The sequence below is a fragment of the Sphaeramia orbicularis genome, chromosome 8 (assembly GCF_902148855.1).
Source record: "Sphaeramia orbicularis chromosome 8, fSphaOr1.1, whole genome shotgun sequence".
NCBI classification, from domain to species: Eukaryota; Metazoa; Chordata; class Actinopteri; order Kurtiformes; family Apogonidae; genus Sphaeramia; species Sphaeramia orbicularis.
In genome coordinates this window covers 39,708,407-39,727,787 of record NC_043964.1, presented here as the reverse complement: position 1 = coordinate 39,727,787, position 19,381 = coordinate 39,708,407, and the positions used below count along the sequence as shown (strand labels likewise).

Here is a 19,381-nt window from a genome sequence, read left to right as displayed (position 1 = left end):
AGCTGTGGTACCGAGCCATGGTACGCGGTGCCGTGCTGGGGTACCTGGCACCGAGCCGTGGTACCGCGGTACGTCGCGGCACCAGCCGAGGTGCCACGGCACCTCGCGGCATCAACCGTGGTGCCGCACCAGCCGAGGTGCCACGGTACCTCGCGGCACCAGCCGAGGTGCCACGGCACCAGGTGTCGGTGCCGCAATATTGCTGTCTCTCAACAAATGGGCGATGCCATGATAGTGGAGCTCCACAGGAAGCTCCTCTTCTCCTCCTCTCAAAATAAAATAATTTTAGAACTTCTTGTAGCGAATATTCATAAAAAATGATATTGAATGTCAGGCAGTTGAACAATTCAACACCGTAATCACACAATTGTTTACTCGCACTGGTAGTTCACAAAGTTGCCGTCTACTTTTCGCGTTAGCATTAGCTTAGCAATTAACCTTCACACAGTGCACACAAGGGCCATTTACCACTGAAAACCAACCCCAACCATACCCTAACCCTAACCTTAACCATTTAACGCCCATGCCTAACCTTGAGCAGACACTAGAACCGTATTTAATCATTTAACTGCTTTGCAAACTATATTAATGGAAATATCTATATTTTAAAATAACTTTATTTTTTAGCGCACGACCTCCACTTCCGGTGGGGTACTTCCTTAGCATTAGCCACATTAGCCGAAAGCCTTAAAAATTTTCAGCCTATCCTTTTATTTTTTGTGGTGGCCTTAATTTTAAAGCAAGGCACCTTTCGGGTAAACAGCGCCCCCGTAATTGAAAAGGTGGATGATGTTTTTTTTTTCTTATAGTGGATATTTTTTTGGGCTGCTCTCTTTTTTTTCTCGTAGTAGATAATTTTTTTCACCTGTTCTTTTTTTTTTCTTATAGTGAATAATTTTTTGGGCTAGTAGATATTTTTTTTTGCCTGTTCTCTTTTTTTTTCTTTTAGTGGATAATTTTTTTGGCTGGTCTCTTTTTTTTCTTATAGGGGATTTTTTTTTTTTTTCATCTAGTGGATAATTTTTTTTGGGCTGTTCTCTTTTTTTTCTTATAGTGGATAATTTTTTTAGGCTGTTCTCTTTTTTTCTTGCAGTAGATAATTTTTTTGTCTAGTGGATAATTTTTTTTAGGCTGTTCTCTTTTTTTTTCCTTATAGTGGATAATTTTTTTGGGCTGTTTTTCTCTTTTTTTTTTTTCTTGTAGTAGATAATTTTTTTCATCTCGTGGATAATTTTTTTAGGCTGTTCTCTTTTTTTTTCTTGTAGTAGATAATTTTTTTCGTCTAGTGGATAATTTTTTGGCCTGTTGCACCTCTGGGCCACCGTACAATTCAGGTAAATGATTTAATTTTATAATTCTTTTTATCTTTAATAGTAGCTTTTAGTGGAGAGCAGCTCTTTATTTGTCTGTACTGGGAAAAGTTGGCTTTAGTTAGTATTCACAAGTATATTCAAAAAGAGATATACAAAAGAGAGTCAAAAAGTTCTCAGAAAAATGTAATAAAAAGTTTATCAAAATAACAAAACTATTTTCTACATAAGCTCCATTAAAGTCTAAACCCTTTTGCAATCTATGTTTCCATCTGTAGATTCCTTCTTTGTAGAATCTGTGACAGTCTTTGTCTTTCACATTTGAGAACTTTTTGACTCTCCCTCATATTAAATAAATAAACTGATGGTTGTGTCTCTATCAATGCTGAGACCAAACCTAGCAACATAACGTGCTGTGCACCTTTAAATACCACTCGGCCAAATATAGTGTAAGATTCTGTTGAAAGTTACTGCCCTTGTCTTTGTGTAAAATGTATTACAGACACATTTATATTTGAAAGTACTCAGATATTATAGCTGCAGAAGACACAAGGACATTTGACAAAGTAGGTCAAGGTCACCTATTTTCAATAGGCTTCTGCTCCATGCCAAGATGCATCCACAGTATAAATTCGGTGCTGATATCTCAATGCATTCTTCAGATAATGCGATTATGTCGTTGAATGGACAGACAGACGGATGGACAGACAGACTACAAAACGATTACAATACCCCTTTGACCAGAAGTTGGCCGAGGGGTAATAAAAACTGAACTTAACTAGCAAAGCTCCTTGCCAAAATTAAATTAAAAAAAAAAAAAAAAGAATAGCTGAAAAATGTCAAATACAACTCCTATTTTAAAGCATACTACTCGTGTATTTTTTGTGCATCAGTGTGTTACGATTAAATATTCCTGACAATGTGAGTCACCTGTTCTTCTCTGAACACGATCCTGTTGAAGAAGAACTGCAGGTATTCATTTGCATAATTGATGCAAAGCTGCTCAAAGCTGTTGAAGGTCAGATCCTGTTTTCATGCACACGGACACACAAACACACACATAATCAACAATGTTTTACTGTAGAGTCAATATTGTTTCCTGTAGAGTAGAGTAAGTGACCTAAAGGTGTGATAGGATGGACAGGACATTAACTAGTCTGCTCGTTTTACCTCAAATCCATAAATGTCCAGGATGGAGATGGAGAGTGAGTGTTGGCGGGGGTAAACCTGAGCGTTGATTCTCTCTGTTAACCAGTGGAAGAGCAACGAGTACAGGATCTTGGCAACAGCATCTCTGGAGGACAAACAGTGTTCACCAAAGAAGAGATTAATTAAAAAACTGGCCTAGAGCAAGTTATTTAAACGAGGTGTAAGGTTCAAAGGTCAAGTTTATTCATTCAATTCATGCATTTAAAGGGGTCATATTTTTGCTAAACCCACTTTTATTAGTCTTTGGTGCATTTATTTGTGTATTTGGACCCTAATAGTTCCAAAAGTTTGAATTTGAACCCTCCAGGTGCTGCAAAGCTATCTTTATATTCATTTTGGCAAAAGTCGAGTAGATTTCCACAACCTTTTTTTATTCTTGTTTAATTTGTTACTTCTATAAGTAGTTATGTCAAGACATTTGCACATATAAGGTCAAGACTTCCGACAGACATTTCTCTGGGTGCGCAATTGTTTATCAGCAGCAGCGGTAGTAGTCCATACTGAAAATATGTCCAAACATTGAGCTGATTACCTAAAATGTTCAGTTATTGGTTGAACGGGACAGAGCAGCAGAGCCAACAACCTGGGGGGGGCGGGGCGTTAAGTGGCTCATTTGCATTTAAAGGGCCAGCACTCAAAACGACCTTTCTGGTGTCATTTCTCAGAAATAGGTTTGAAGATGGACCTGTGGAGTTGAATTAATGAAGAATTCAGACCCAAGCATAGCATTTACAGTTTATGTAGACCACAAGGAAATGTTTTAAAATGCATAATTCCATTAAAAAAAGCAAAATATCACTCTTTTAACATTTGTGTAATGTAGTTAATTTATAAAATACCTGCATTCTGAACTATATACATGTTTGTACAATGGTGGTAAAAGGTGATTATTGATGTGTGTAAATACGAATGAAAAGACGATTGTGTTTGAAAACAGAATTATTCCAACTTTATGGGCAACAGTGTATTTATAAAATTAACAATTACATATTTAGAGTTGAAATGTTGATTTAGTTTAAAGAATCACATTGATGTGTCTGTGTTTCACATGCATTTACCTCAGTATGTCTATCTGCACTTTGATGTTGTTATTCCTGATTGGCTATGAAGTCACCAGTTAGTGTAGTATAATGGTACTCTGTATTGCATCATGTGAAGTTGGGGAGTAAAGTCTGACTTTTCTCTGAGGATAATCTGTCTCATTTTTGCTGATTCCATATATTAAGAGTAATTCACCACCACCTACTGAACCCACACATTACAGTGAAGATATACTTAAATAAACTGTATGAGATACAATGTATAAAGGCTTAGATGCACTACTTTGAAAAAATGCTCTACTATATTAAAAATCATTTAATCACTCAAGAAAGGGAAAACAAAAACCCTTTCCCTGGAAATGGCAGTTTTATTGTTTACCTTCTTTTACGTTCATGTTCACATATGACTAAAACTTTGAATGAAAACCAAATGTGTAATTCAGAGATATTCCCTTTTGGAAATCAAGATGAAGGTTAAAGTGTGTATCAGTCTTTCACCTGGCATCAACAGCACTTTCCACAGTCAGTGGGGTGTAGATCTTGTCCCTCATCGTAACCTGAAGAACAGAAACAGAAGGTTTCAGCAACACAACACAGCTTTTTCTAAGGCCAAATAACACATAAATTCACATAACATTAACAGTGATCCTCATTCCAAATCAACCTTCAGCCTGTTTTCTTTCCATCTGGAAAACTGCTACAAAAAGCACTAAAACTTCATTAATTTATCTCCATCTGAGCTTTTAAGAACATTTTTTTATGATACCTCTTAATATTCACTCCTGATTAATGGCTGGAAATCAGTGTTTTTCAACTCCACATGGGGTCGCCTGAAATTTCTAGTAATTGATAAAAATAAAAACTTACTAATAAAAAATATATGGTGAGTTGACAGAGACAATCCCAATCCATAAAAGACATGACAAACTGTGAAGCTGAAACTGAAGCACTGTGGTACTGTTTATCTTTCAAATGTTCATTGTGGTCGGTTTAAGATGCTGCAGCTCTTTCATAATTCATAGTTTGAGTTATTGTTTGTTCAGTATTAACTGTCAGCCAAGCTGGACTGACTGTACATATCCTGGCCAAGGAAAATAAAATTCTCACTTTGTGGAGTAATCTACACCTGGCTTTTCTGCCTTCGTCCATAATAATATACATTATATAGACTAAATGTCGTCTAAAATGAATGTTTATTTGCAACATAGTATAGCAAACTGTTGCATGATCTAAAACAAATTAATTTTAGCAAAAAAAAAAAAAAAAGGTCTCCATTTTGAATGTCTGGGGTCACCAGAAGTTTGTGATGTTAAAATTTTTTGGTCAGGAGTCAAAAAATATTGGGAACCACTGCTGTAAACTCTTCTTTATGGTTATATCCAATAGATGCTGGAGATTATTTACTGTTAGCTGACACTGGAAATAAGGACTTTCATTTATTTTATTTCTTGTATATAATAAAGGCTAAAAAAAAAGAAGGAAACTATGTTAGTGGATCCTCGAGACACTTCAATCTGAACTCAGCTCAGTTACAATGTTTTCAGCTACAAGTAAATCTCTTTTCCACATTCACTGTTAGTCCTCTATCATTTACTGAGGTCTGTTACTCGGGCCCTGATCAGATAAAGAATAGTTTGACTTTGCCAAATTGTACCACAGAAGAAACGATTGGGTACGTCTGAGTCCTCTCTTCTTACATAGATACAATATGAGCCACCATTTTAATTAGGAATTCAATTACACTAAAGCGTCTTTACTTCATTTATAAGAGTGTGTCAGACGGCAGGTGTGCCATGATCCAGCGTGCTCCTCCACCTCTCTTACTCTTGACCTCCCTCATGAGATTTTCAGGATGTGGATCTGATTTTATGGGTGCGGATCTATTTCTTCTGCTTATTTTTACAAATGGACACAGGATCCTGCAAAATCAGCGAGTGAAATATAAACAAAATAAAAGAAAAATACAGTCAGGAAAAAAATTATATTATATAGTTAATATCATATATTATCTTATATTAGACCGCCCTTGTTTTCTTCAATTTCTCATTCATTTTAATGCCTGGTACAACTAAAGGTATATTTGTTTGGACAAATATAATGATAACAACAAAAGTAGCTCACAAGAGTTTAATTTCAGAGCTGATATCTATCCATTTACCATGTTTTCTTGATAATAACCAAAATCACTTCAGTTCTTACATCAATATCTATGGCATTGTACTGACAAAAAGAGTGCTTTTAGGCATTCCATGTTTTCTTTCTGTCTGTTTTAGTCACATGATACACCCAGGAGTTAGTACTTGATTGCATAACCATTGTTTTTGATGACTTTTGATGGTCTAATAATGTTTTCCCCAACTGTATGTGTGTGTCCAGGATCTCCAGCACTATGGGAACTGTATTCTAAGGAAAACTGCTATACTTGGTTTGATCCCAATGATCCTGATCTTCTATCTCACCTAAGAAAAAATGAAATGGAAGGTGACGTGTTTGTTTTTTGTAAATGTTTTGGAGTTCCTTCAATCTGTCTCAAGCAAAAGAATGCAATATAACCCTACACCCTAAAGCAGTGGCTCAAAACCTTTTTTGGCTTATGACCCCATTTTAACATCACAAAGTTCTGACAACCCCAGACATTCAAAATAGAGACTTTTTTTTGCTAAAATTAATTTGTTTTTGATCATATAATAGTTTGCTATACGATGTTGCAAATAAACGTTAATTTTAGACAACATTTAGTCTATATAATATATATATTATTTTGGACGGAGGCAGCAAAACCAGGTGTAGATTACTGCACAAACTGAGAATTTGATTTTCCTTGGTCAGGATATGTACAGTCAGTCCAGCTTGGATTTACAAGGCTGACAATTAATACTGAACAAACAATAACTCAAACTATGAATTATGAAAGAGCTGCAGCATCTGAAACTGACCACAATGAACATTTGGGATTGTATTGGGATTGTCTCTCTCAACTCACCATATATTTTTTATTAGTAAGTTGTTGTTTTTTTTTAATCAATTACTACAAATTTCAGGCGACCCCCATTTGAATTCCAGGCGACCCCACGTGGGGTCCTGACCCCAAGGTTGAAAAGCACTGCCCATAAGATTCCTGAGTGTGAGAGTGCAATCTCTGCTCTGTACGACACAAACTAGAGATGGGTGAAGCCATTCTTCTACAACAATGTATTTTTACAGACTGTTACTGTTAAAGGCTGAACAAACCAGCAGGATTCTCATCTAGTGTCGTGTAGGCAGCAAAAGCATCACAAACTGCATCACAAAAGTCCCCAGTGAGCACACTGACTGAAGCTATTTATAAAAACATACATTATCCTGTATGACAGACAGTGAAGAAAAGCAGTCAAGAGATGCTTTCACTGCCAGAAGCAAAACTCCACAAAATAATAAAGGTTCAAGAATAAGTGTATGAATTCTGTGTGTGCACTTACGTCTGTGTGCGAGTCTGTGTACTTCTCTTCATGCATGTTTGTGCGTTGCAGATGTAGTGTATTAAATCTGTGCTGACTTACAACATCACATGTGTAGTTACATTATCTGTTCAGATTCTTTTATGAGGTTATTCTGTTGCCACATAGAAACTGAATCTGGACATGGATCACATAAGTGTAAATGAGGTCAGTCTGAGATATGCATTTCAACACATTATGAATGAATGAATGGATGAATGAATGGATGAATGAATGAATGAATGAATGAAGTAAACAAGTAACTGAGAGCCAACACATAGGACACAGTGATGTAAAATGCTCAGTGAAGTAACAGCCTCATCTCCAGCTAAAGCTAATGTTACTGGTGGAATATGAATATGTACTTATATTTCAGTTAATGTACAAATTTACTCAAGTACTTGTACTGCTTGAGTAGGAATATTGCGATTTTTCTGCTACTTCAGGGGCTTCAGATATGCCCCCACAGTTGCTCCCCTCATTTTTGTGTTAATGTCTTACAAACTGCACTTATAAAAACAAATTCCCACTATGTTCAAAGCACTGCAAAAAAAACAAAAGTTAAAGTGTTTTATTCTTCTATTCCACAACATTTCGGACAAAAATTATTGTTATTAATATCACTATTATTATTTTCACAGAGCAGAACTTCTATTTGTAGCAGAATATCTTCAGATTTTTCATTACTTCTTGAATTTTTTCAAGAGCTTCACAGTTTTGTTTTTGTTTGAACATTGGTATCTGTTGTTCCTGTTGAGTGTTGAGAACACTGCTGATACAAGGTAAGATATAACAAGAATACGGTTAATTTTTTTTTGCTTCAGTTGAATCCATCTACATATATTTGGAGGTTTACGGTCACTTTAGCCCAGGGGTGTCCAAACTTTTTTTAAAGAGGGCCAGATCTGATAATGTGGACATTGCCAGGGGCCAGTGGTCCCTTTGGAAATTTTTTAAACAGTAAAAATTACATATAAATGCGCTGTTCTACAACAATTTTATTTTCATTGTCACAATATCATTTTTTTAAATGGCAATATAACCAAATCTAAGCCACTCAGGTGTGAACAAATTTAAAAAAAAAAAAATACATTTCTGCCTTCCTTTCACATCTGGAGTCACATAACATAGAACAAACTGTATGGAGTATCTTAAACATCCAAGCTGATAAAAATCTTAACCCCACATTCATTTTAAACATGACTTATATGAGTAATCATTACTCATATATTACTCAGTAATGCAAAGTCTGTTAACATTTAAGATGAAAACATATGACTCTTACTCTTGTCTTTCACAAAATCATTCAGAAAGTAATATTTTGTGTCACATCTACAAGTACATAACACCAGCAGTTAGAGGCAACTAACCTGGCAACTTGGTAGCCTGCCTTGGTGGTGAATTCACTGAACTCAGAGGTTCAAATGAAGAGTCACTGTTGAGTTTAAAGCAGCTTGAATTTGCTTCATTTTTTCGGAACTCTCACTCCCTGCTAGCTTGTCGTATGCGTTAGCATGTTTTGTCTGCTAGTGTCTCTTTACATTGAATTCCTTAAACAAGGCAACAGTCTCTTGACAAATTAGGCAAACACAATCGCCTTGATTTTCAGTGAAAAAAAATTGTAATTCCCATCTCTCCTGGAAGCAGCGGCCCTCACTGTCAACTTTCGTTTTTTTATTTACAGGCGCCATGGTTAGAAATTAGCAAAAAGGGTTCACGGCAAAGTCACAGAGCCAGATAGAGTAAGAGTGGTGCTGCCACCATGAGGTGAAAGGAGAAACTGCATTTTGAACCTTTTATGATTCATGTACTCTGTTCAACGGTCCAAGCGGGCCATAAATAATACATTCTAAAACCCAAGCTGTGGGCCGTATAAAATCTGACCGCGGGCCGTGATTGGCCCCCGGGCCGGACTTTGGACATGCCTGCTTTAGCCTCATTCATTTTTAATATAAGATACACATCCACCAATAAATGATAATATATTGTGATATTATTAACCTATCCAACAGTATTTACTCTCTTAACCCTATAACACCAAACGTATTATATTTGATACATGAGTTTTGAAGCCCTCTACATGAACAGTGTGGTTTTTTTTTATCTTTAAAAACCTGATGTATACAATTAGATACATGCAATACACAGATAATCCACCGGGGGGGAGGAATTCGTTCACCAGAGCCCTTTCCAGTGACACTACAAGATTGTCATTAATGAGGAAGGAAGCAGAACTTTGACAATTTTGAAAAGGAATTACCGATTTGTTCCAAAATAACAATATCTGAGTATTGAGACCCGATGTATCAAATATGATACAAAATTGAAACTCATACATGGAAATTGATATTTGAAAATATGTTTTGGTTGTTCAGAAGGACCAATAAAGGCTCCAGTTTCAAAGAACTGGAATTTTCTGTCAATGATTTCATGGTTCAGGCTTTACAGGGTTAAAAAGAGCACTGCCAATAACAGATGCAACATTAAACATTTAAATATATCAGTAATTAAATAATCCAGTAATACAATATTCTGAAATGGCGCATCCTGCAGTTTTACTTTTAGTAATTTGAGTATATTTTGATGCCTTTTGCACACCTTTACTGTATTGTTAAACATGTCTATTATTTTATTAGTACTTTTACTGAGGTAACAGGCATAAGTACTGCCCCATTTCTGGTTGTGTTGCTGTTTTTCTACATTTTTATGACAAATGAAAACAAAGCGCTTACTGTCATGTGCGTGTGCTCCTAAAGCAGGAAGCATGATTTTTACATATGTGGACATTCACCTCAGTTCAGTCAGGATCAGGGTCAGGATTTCCTAGTTTAGCTTTGGTTGGGTTTTTTTGTTATATCATCTTGATACTGACCGTGACTTTGTAGGTGATGGATTTCTGTAGTCCCTCTGGTGAGATCTGCAGCAGCTCCGCCACCACCCTGATCTCCTGAGCACTAACCACTGACGCCACCTCTTGACCATCTGCCTGTGGTACAACAGAGACACAAAAAGTGCTCAATCTGTTATGCTGAAAATCATTTTGCTATAATGCTGTTGCATAAATGTTTCCCTTTATTTATTTTTTTTTACCAATAATGCACAAAAATCTATCTGTATAATTTATTTCAGTATGTCTAATTGTATTTGAAGTATTATATTGAGTATAATAACAAAAACGTAACCTCCGAAAAAACAAAAATGAAAAAGGTATTGGTATCAGATGAGGAAAAATGAAAAATACTATAAAAGGAACCTCATATCTTTGAAAGTAGACATTGCCCAGGTGCAGTATTGAAGAGAGAACTCTGAAAATGTCCGCCTGGTCGTCAGGGGTGAAGTGAAGGATCTCCATGGCAGCACGAAGACGCAAGAAGTCCTCTGCGTCACTTTTTCCTGTTATCCCACAATCCCCTCCCTATGAGAACAGAAATAAACTACATTGTAGATGTGGAGGGAAGAGTTAACCACCAAACATGATGTATGTCTTTATCAATGTGACAAAATATCATTAAACCATTAAGACCCAAACAACCACTGGTGACCAAAATCATCTACCAATATAAAATGTAAATGACTTCTGATCCACTAATCCTATCAATCCATGTAAATAATTGGTGTAAAATACAGTTTGTCATCTTTTCATGGTCATCAGATATGACCCATTTGGACGTTCAGAGGCTCCGTAGTGAATGTGGAAACACTGTCATCTTCTACAACATTGTTTCACCAGTAAAACCCATGGAGTTGGATCAATGACAGTGAATGGAGACACTGGGTTTATGTTCGGTTAATGATAAATTTTATTGAGAAAGTCACATTTTCTTCATTTTCTCTGTTTCTGATATTATGACAATTAACTTTAATCTGAGCTTTATGAACATCTACATGATCAGTGAATTAAATACAGGAAAATACCTGATTTTTATTGAAGAAATGCAAAATACAGAGGATAATATAACAATAAATGGTGATAAAGAAAGGTTAAATATGATATATATTTGAGGATTGCTGGAAAAGTAACACTGGGTCGTTATGGGTCAACAAACTGGGAAAACTATTGAAATACTCCTGCACCATGTTTTACCTGGTTGAGGTAATAGTATGTCTCAGCGTCTTGGAGATAGAAAGCCTGCTTCTGCTGCGAGGGAAGACCTGCCAACATCTCATAAAAGATGTGATAGTTCCTCTCATCTTTGGCCTAAAAGATGAAACATGCATTGAACTGAACACATCCATGAACAGAAAATTGTAAGATCTGAAAGGGGTTGAGTATGTGTCACCTGGAAGACAATACGAGACTTCTCCAACAGATACTGAGAGGTTATGGCACCACTGATCACACCACTGGAGGAAAAAAAGATGGTGTGAAATAAAATGTAACACCAAACATTGTATATTTATTTATTTCATACTTACTCTTCCAGAAAGACTTCTATATATTTCCCAAAGCGACTGGAATTATCATTCCGCACAGTTTTGGCATTTCCAAAGGATTCCAGCAGAGGAGCTGCCTCAAGTATCTATGACACATTCAAACACATCATAAATCATCAAACAAAACTGATCCAGACTGGACAGTAAGAGGCTGTTTTACCTCCACTGTTAAAACAAACTGGACAAATGCTTCTACACAAAGAACAACTGATGAGACTCTAGTAAGATCGAAGGGACGCTGGAGTGACTCTAAACAGAATGTCAAACAGTGTGGATGACAAGAAACGTACAATAAATCTAAGGAGTACTGTCACACACCACAGCAAACACAGCAATCTGTTATTCATATGGCCATATGTGAGGATGAGCTGTAGAATGTAAATCACAAATCATGCAGGGAACCACACTACCTCAATCTGCACCAAAGGAGAGCCGGTGAAGAAACAGAGGCAGTGGTTATCCTCCAGGACAGAGGAATGGGTGCATTTTATGGTGTTGCACAAGTTACTCAACATTTGTAACAGTTACAGTTAATTTTTTAAAAAGAAAGTAAATTACTTAACCAGTTACTGCGTATAAAAAGGTGTTTGTTACTGGGAAAATACAGTATTGCATTATTTTTAAATGTCTACCTGAATGGCTGTATTAATACATTATTGAAATCTATCTATCTATCTATCTATCTATCTATCTATCTATCTATCTATCTATCTATCTATCTATCTATCTATCTATCTATCTATCTATCTATCTATCTATCTATCTATCTATCTATCTATCTATCTATCTATCTATCTATCTTTATGTTGCTTAAAAGAACTTTGTGCGCATCTATTGATGTGGGGTAATAACACCTGACCTATAAAGTCATATAGTGGGTCATGTGCAATACCTTGCATTATTTTTGCACAGTCTGAATCACTTTTACACTTTATATTACCTTTTAACATATTTTTACATTTTTGCACTTTTTAATTGTTCTGTATATATTTGATTTTGTTTAATGTCTTTTTATTCTCCTCTGCACCAAAAAGTATTGAGCCCTAATTTCACTGCATTATTATACTGTGCATGATTGTGATATGTGACGTTTGATCAGGAAAGTAGATGAATAAAGTGTTTCCAAGGATGAAAATTAGCTGGAAGTATTTACATGTCATGATGTACACACCTGTTGCGCAACATTGCATGTGTGTTGTATTGCTGCTAAATAGCGAAGGACTAGTTTGGTGGCCTCAGTTTTCCCAGACCCGCTCTCTCCACTGAAAAACATAAACACATGTTTACTGAACATCAAAATGATAGAGTACTTTACATAATATTGCGTTGCTTTGATAAAGTCAAACTTGAGGTAAAATTTTTTGCAGCAAATAAACAGAAAAAAGATCATGACAAAGGAAATTTACAGACATGAAACAGTGTAAACTGCAGTTGTATTTTCCTTGCACGGAAAGTCAGTCTCTGCATTTAACTAATTGTAGACACACACAACGCACACAGAGCTGTGGGCTCCATAGTCCCACTGATGGAGCCAGGGGACTAACTCCAGATCTAAGCCAGTACCCTATGCAGTACCAAGCATTTGGTACCTGGGCCTTCAGTGTGGACTTACTCAACTTTTAACACCATCACAATGACACCACAATTATAGAACCATCAATGTTATACATAAATGCAAAATAACAAGGCATTACAGAGAGAGAGACAGAGAGATTTGAATTATTGAGGGTGAATACTATTATTACTAAAGCAAGACAACTCCAAACCTCTACACTACAACCACAGCTGTGCCATGTACATCATCTGGAGCAGGTCAGAACACAATATTTATCTGATAACATTACAAAAACATATAAAATGTAAATAAAAAACATCCTAGCTTACTCATCAGAGATGCTCATTATTTATATACAATATCCATACTCATTTCTTTGCACAGGAAAACTTTAATGACTCTGTTATTGGTAATCTATGTGTTTCAGTTCCATCAATAAATCATTTTTTATGTCCACGGAAGCCAAGGCTGAGAGTCTCCTCTGTCCAGTCATACACCTGACATAAGGGCAGAGAATGTGGGCTCGGCTTGCTAGCTAGCATCAGGGTTAACCGACCTGTACTGAAGCTTTTCTGGAAAAGTCCGCCTTGAAAATGATTTTTTAAAGTATGTCAGAGACCAAATCATTTTCCTCTCCTCCGTCAGCCACTGTGGGCGGAGAAAAATCTACCACGAATGTATTAATAGTTCAATTAAATTCAATTAAATGAGCTTTTTTGGAATCAAAAAGAATATTGCTAAAGCTATATCAAACTAGTGGTACCAAGCACAACAAACCCCGCCCCTCGCACGTATAGTAGCTTATTTTGGCATCGATCCAGCTGACGTCATCATGTCTATGCATATGGTGACGTCTGCATATCAAAGGACTCCATGCACAGCCTCACAGAAGGTTACTGATGTCTGCTCATAAAGGCGGAAGTTGTATTGTCCCAGAACTAAATCCTGTTAACACATATATTGGTAATATCTGTCCTTTATTGAGTGATAAAGCCACTAACCAATGTATTAGAGAAATTATTCAAAGAGATATTGTTTCCAAACCTGCAGCTGTTTTTTATTGGAATAATATTTACTATGACATAGACTGGAAAAACACTTGGATCCTGTCAAAGAAATTTATTATTACTTATAAGGTACAAGAAGTTACTTTTGAATTGATCCATAGATGTTATCCGGTGAAGACTTATATGATTAAATATAAAAGAAATATTGATACTCTTTGTTTTTGTTTTTTTTTTGCAGCAATGCATGTCATTTATTTTGGGATTGCACCTACACACATATATTTTGGACTGATTTAAATAATTTTATAAACACAAAAATTGACTCTTCATGTAAATTGAACTTTCAGCCTATCACACATTGATAAAATAACTCCAGAAAAAATATATATTATCGACCTTTTGATTTTTTTTTCCAAATTTCACATTCATTGCTCCAAATTTGCACATCAATGTCCAAACATCACTGTTTTCAAAGCCCTTTTTTCCAATTACGTGGACAATGTGAGAAACAGTATAAATTCTAAAGCAAATAAAACAAAAAAAAAATATGTCAAATGTATGATCTTATTCAATTTGTATAATCTGTATTTATTCCTCGAGCAATTTTTATTTTTATTACATATTTTTGTTTATTATTATTATTTTTTTTTTTTTTTTTTTTTTTTCCTAATGATTTTACTCACATGTTCTTCTCTATATAATGTAAATGATTTTGTGAATTATGGAACTTTCTACCCTTGTTGTTGTACACTATTATGTATATTTACTGTTCAATGTTAATTGTTCAAATTAAGAAAAAAAAAAGAAAGAAGACACACAAATGTCCACAAAAAAAAAAAAAAAAAATGCACAGTCTCTCTACTTCCTGAACTTCAGGTGGGTCCTTTATTTCCTGTCTTTCATTATTGGACACACTGATTAATCCAGGTGTGCCTAATTAATCAGTAGTCACAACAAAAAGTTGCAGGCACACCTGGATTAATCGGTGCGTCCAATAATGAAAGACAGGAAATAAAGGACCCACCTGAAGTTCAGGAAGTAGTGAGGCTGTGCATAGAGTCCATTGCCTTCATATGTATGTGGCAAGTTTGAAGTAAATTGAAACAAAATTGATGCTATTATAGACATGTGAAATGTCGCCCATTTATGTAAATGGGAGAAGAAAAAATATTTTAAAAATTCATAAGAAATTTGAATTTTGACCCACTTTTCCCAAAAATGTAACCACATCTATCCTGGGTCACTGGCGATCTATAGTCCAGATTTGGTATGAATTCAAACAGTAGTTTTGCTGCTACAGACATTTGAAATTTCGCCCATTATAAGTAAATGGTAGAAGAAAAAAGATTTTAAAAATTCATAAAAAATTTGAACTTTGACCTACTTTTGCCAAAATGTAATCAGAACTATTCTGGGTCACTGTTGGTAATCTATAATCCCAATTTGGTATTAATTCAACTAACAGTTTTGCTGCTAGAGTGTTAACAAATAAAGAAACAAGTGGTGCCAGGCACAACAAACCCTACCCCTATTTTGCCCATTATAAGTAAATGGGAAGATTTTAAAAATTCCTAAAAATTTTTAACTTTGACCTACTGTTCCTATAATGTAATGAGATGTATTCTGGGTCACTGGCAATATATAAGCCAAATTTGGTATGAGTTCACCAAATAGTTTCGCTGCTACAGACATTTGAAATTTCGCCCATTATAAGTAAACGGGGGGAAAAAAAAGATTTAAAAAATTAATTAAAAAATTTAACTTTGACCTACTTTTACAAAATGTAATGAGAGCTAATCTATTCTATATAAACCAAATTTGGTAGGAATTCAAATATTAGTTTTGCTGCTACAGTGTTAACAAACAAACAAAGAAACCGAACCAAAAAACAATACCCCTTGCCTTCCCTTTGGGGGGCGAGGTAGTAAGTTTTGCTTTTATCATCCAATCAGAGGAAGGATAAATGCTGACGACACTGAGGACCAACTAGCTGGCCCTGTGTGGTGAAACTGAAATCTGATTGGTTAAAGAAACTGTCCCAATACCATACAGTTTAAGTTACATGCGCCTTCACCACTCATTCTGAAGGCCCAGGGGAGATTAGATGAACCCTGGCAACACACAGAGACTGAAATCTGATTGGACAAAATATCTTACATTCGCATACACGTACTTGAAACAGTGCAGCCAAGAGAAACGCTAAGAAATGAAGAGAATTGTCTATTGGGAATAAATTAATATAATTTCATGGAACAAATATTAGAATTTAGGTTGTAAATGTAGGTCAGTTTTTCTGATCAGGTTTTACACCAGCAGTGAAGGCCTGGCTGGCCCTGATGTCCCACTACTGATGCACTGAGAGGAGAATTAACCTAGCATACATGGGAAACTGATGGAAACCCACAGTGCATGGGGAGAACATGTAAACCCCACAAGTAAAGGTGCTGGTCCAGCCGGTGATCAAACTCAGAAGCTTTTTGCTATGACATGATAGTGCTAACCACTTAGCGAGTCAGCCATGTTGGTTAAAAAGCAGTACAAAATCCAAAATGCAGGGTTCTGTTCATTGTTTCCTCTACCTTGTCTGCACGGTTTCTGGTAAAAGTATTACTTCATGTAAGGTAATAAAAGATGAAAGGTCATTTTGATGATGGTGGCTAAAGTCTGAACAGTATACGCAGAGTGCCGCTTCAGACGGATTTCATTAATTACTTGGACGGCTCATTATTTGATCCTTCTCACCTCTCCACGCAGCTGCTAATGTAGCCTTTGCTCTAATTGACTAAGTGATGATTAGACCACACTATTCTTGTATTACACCTCATTTCAACCTCTGTGTTAAACATATTTGAAACACACACATGTGCTGTGCTTTTCCACTGCCAACAGCTTAACACTAAATACCATCATTATGTAAGCTAGGCCAAAGGGGGGGTGGGGGGGCAGAGGTGTGTGCGTGTTTAAGGACACTGGCACCTTGACCACATTCCAGCATAAGGTTTCAACTCACGGGCTGGTTAGCTAAAAACCGGGCCATTATTGGTCACTGTACACCAGACCTCAGTTACCCCTTAACGTGCACTCACTGACACACTCGCACACACATGCGATCAACACACACACACATCTCAGAAATGTGATCTGGTCCTGGCCTAGACCTGGCTGGGCTTTCCTTACAGGTATATCCTTCCGAATACGGCTAGAGTGTTCCAGGTGTGTATGTGTGCATGTGATTGTTTCAGGCAATTTCTTAAACCACATGTGTGTGTTCAGGTGCGTGGATGCATATGTCTGTATATTCTTACATCTTAGTGCGGTATATGCTTACAGTCTTTGTATACAGTTACACAGAGATGACAAAGTAAGGAAAAACTGGACTGGAGTGGGAGTGGTCACTTTGGGGATGACAAGATCCCCAGCATTGAACAGGAGAGCTCACTGTTAGGTATAAATATCAGATCAATCATACGCTATGGCCTTTACAGTTGCAGGATGTAACTCCAATTTAGCACCTGCTGGAGATTTTAGACTGACGCTAGCTAGCATTTCCCATCATCAAACTGGAGGCATGGTGTGATGTACATGCCTACAGAGGCTTGTATAATCAACGTCAAGGTGCACTAAAGCTAATGTGGAAGCACGTGGTTGCCCAACACCTTATGTCGGTTTTACCTTTCATGTGTCAGCCATTGACATGTGTATCTGCATGTGTGTGTGCATGTGTTTTTCCTTCAGGAGATCAGTTTTGACATTGAGGTGCCTGTGACATATGGACAAAGCACGGGAGTAGTGAGAGATGACTCTGTCTTAAGTTTGCTGGTGAGTAAACCACAGACAGACACTCATGAATTTACAAACACTAAGTCTACTGGAGATGGAAACCTGACTGGCTCATGCACATTCTGTACACCAAGGTTAAAACACTTGGAAAGTTGCTGCCAATAGTACATACAACAAAATTATGCTGAAGCTGTATTATGCAGGATTTTTATTATTCTAAAGCATGTGTGTCACATATAACCAGTGTTTGTTGAGTGAGAAGGAGTAAATAGAAGAGTGACACATAAAACAAGTGGGTAAACATTAACCTGCCATATTTGACCCATACAACACTGATATCTCACTTATTGAATAGTCAGCCGCTTACCTGATAATAATGACCTGGTTGTGTTTGGCATCCATCATTTTGGAATAAGCAGCATTTGCTATGGCAAACAAATGCCTAAAAAAAAGAGAGAGTGGTTTTATTATGTGATAACACATAAATGCAAACCAAGATTCTTGAATTCTACCCTAAATCCTTGTTTAATTGCATCTTTCTTCCCTTTCTTACTTTGATTCAGTAACTAGTCTACCACAGAAAAAGTCTCAAAAGCACAATCAGTCTATTCCGTATTATGTGTTGTTTTTATTTTCAGTTTACCATCCATAGTCTGACTTACGGGGGGTTCTCTCCCAGAGCACGACCCTTATACAGTAGCACCATGTCTGTCCCATATATGTTATACATCTTGTAGGGGTTCACCGACACCAGAATACTACCTATGTATGTCTGAAAGAGGAAAAATACATTTGAAATGTGCAAAATTACTCGCTAATTATTTTGCTTGGCTTCATACAGGTGTATATTGAGAGTATTGTTCAGATACTTACATAAATGAGCTCCCTCTGAAATCTTTTCCTCATGTTCAGTAGAACAGCCCCTTCATGCATCTCCCTGCATAAAAGCAAACACAAAAGTTGTGTAAGGGTAATACAAATATCTGCAAGCACCATCTTAACAATTTATACATTTGTTCTGAGTGTGAGATGAATTTATACTTCAATAAATTGCATTCAAACTTCCATTGAAAACATTGAGCATTTATCAGTGTTGACTTCCTGATAAGTAAACTGTGAAGCTTTTAGAGATATGTCTAAAAATCCAATATTATGTCACAGTTCTTATTCAGAGTTTAATCAGGTTGGTATGAGTTTCAACTTACTCTAGCTGTGTCATATCCTCCACTCCATCTTCCTCTCTCTGCTCACGTTGGGACACAGAGGCCAAGGTTCTGATTGAATACATCTACAAAAATCAAAATCAGAAGCATGACTATTCATACTCTAGATATGAAATATCAAATATGAAATGAACTTCATGCATACACTTTCTTTGACAATGAATTATAATGATAAAAAAATGTTAAAAACATCCCTCTCAGCAAAGGCATCCAGGTTTGTATATATGCATATATACAGTTGTTGTGTCTTTCATGTTTACCTTTGACATTTGAAAGTACATGTACGTGTCTGTATGCTGTGTCTGTATATGAGTGCAGGATCAGAGAGATGCAGAAAATCCCACTGT

At 36.4% G+C, this 19,381-nt stretch overlaps 1 protein-coding gene across 1 annotated transcript in view; it reads right to left on the bottom strand.

Moving 5' to 3' along the window:
* myo15aa (myosin XVAa) overlaps positions 1-19,099 on the bottom strand; it is a 74,147-nt gene extending 55,048 nt beyond the window's left edge. Inside the window, 14 exon segments of the mRNA XM_030141181.1 lie at positions 2,241-2,336; positions 2,481-2,604; positions 4,058-4,116; positions 9,908-10,021; positions 10,289-10,450; positions 11,120-11,233; positions 11,316-11,379; positions 11,452-11,555; positions 11,880-11,885; positions 12,641-12,731; positions 18,179-18,253; positions 18,474-18,583; positions 18,685-18,748; positions 19,017-19,099. Of these exon segments, the coding sequence (XP_029997041.1) occupies positions 2,241-2,336; positions 2,481-2,604; positions 4,058-4,116; positions 9,908-10,021; positions 10,289-10,450; positions 11,120-11,233; positions 11,316-11,379; positions 11,452-11,555; positions 11,880-11,885; positions 12,641-12,731; positions 18,179-18,253; positions 18,474-18,583; positions 18,685-18,748; positions 19,017-19,099 (1,266 nt within the window).
* Positions 19,100-19,381: the final 282 nt, after the last annotated feature.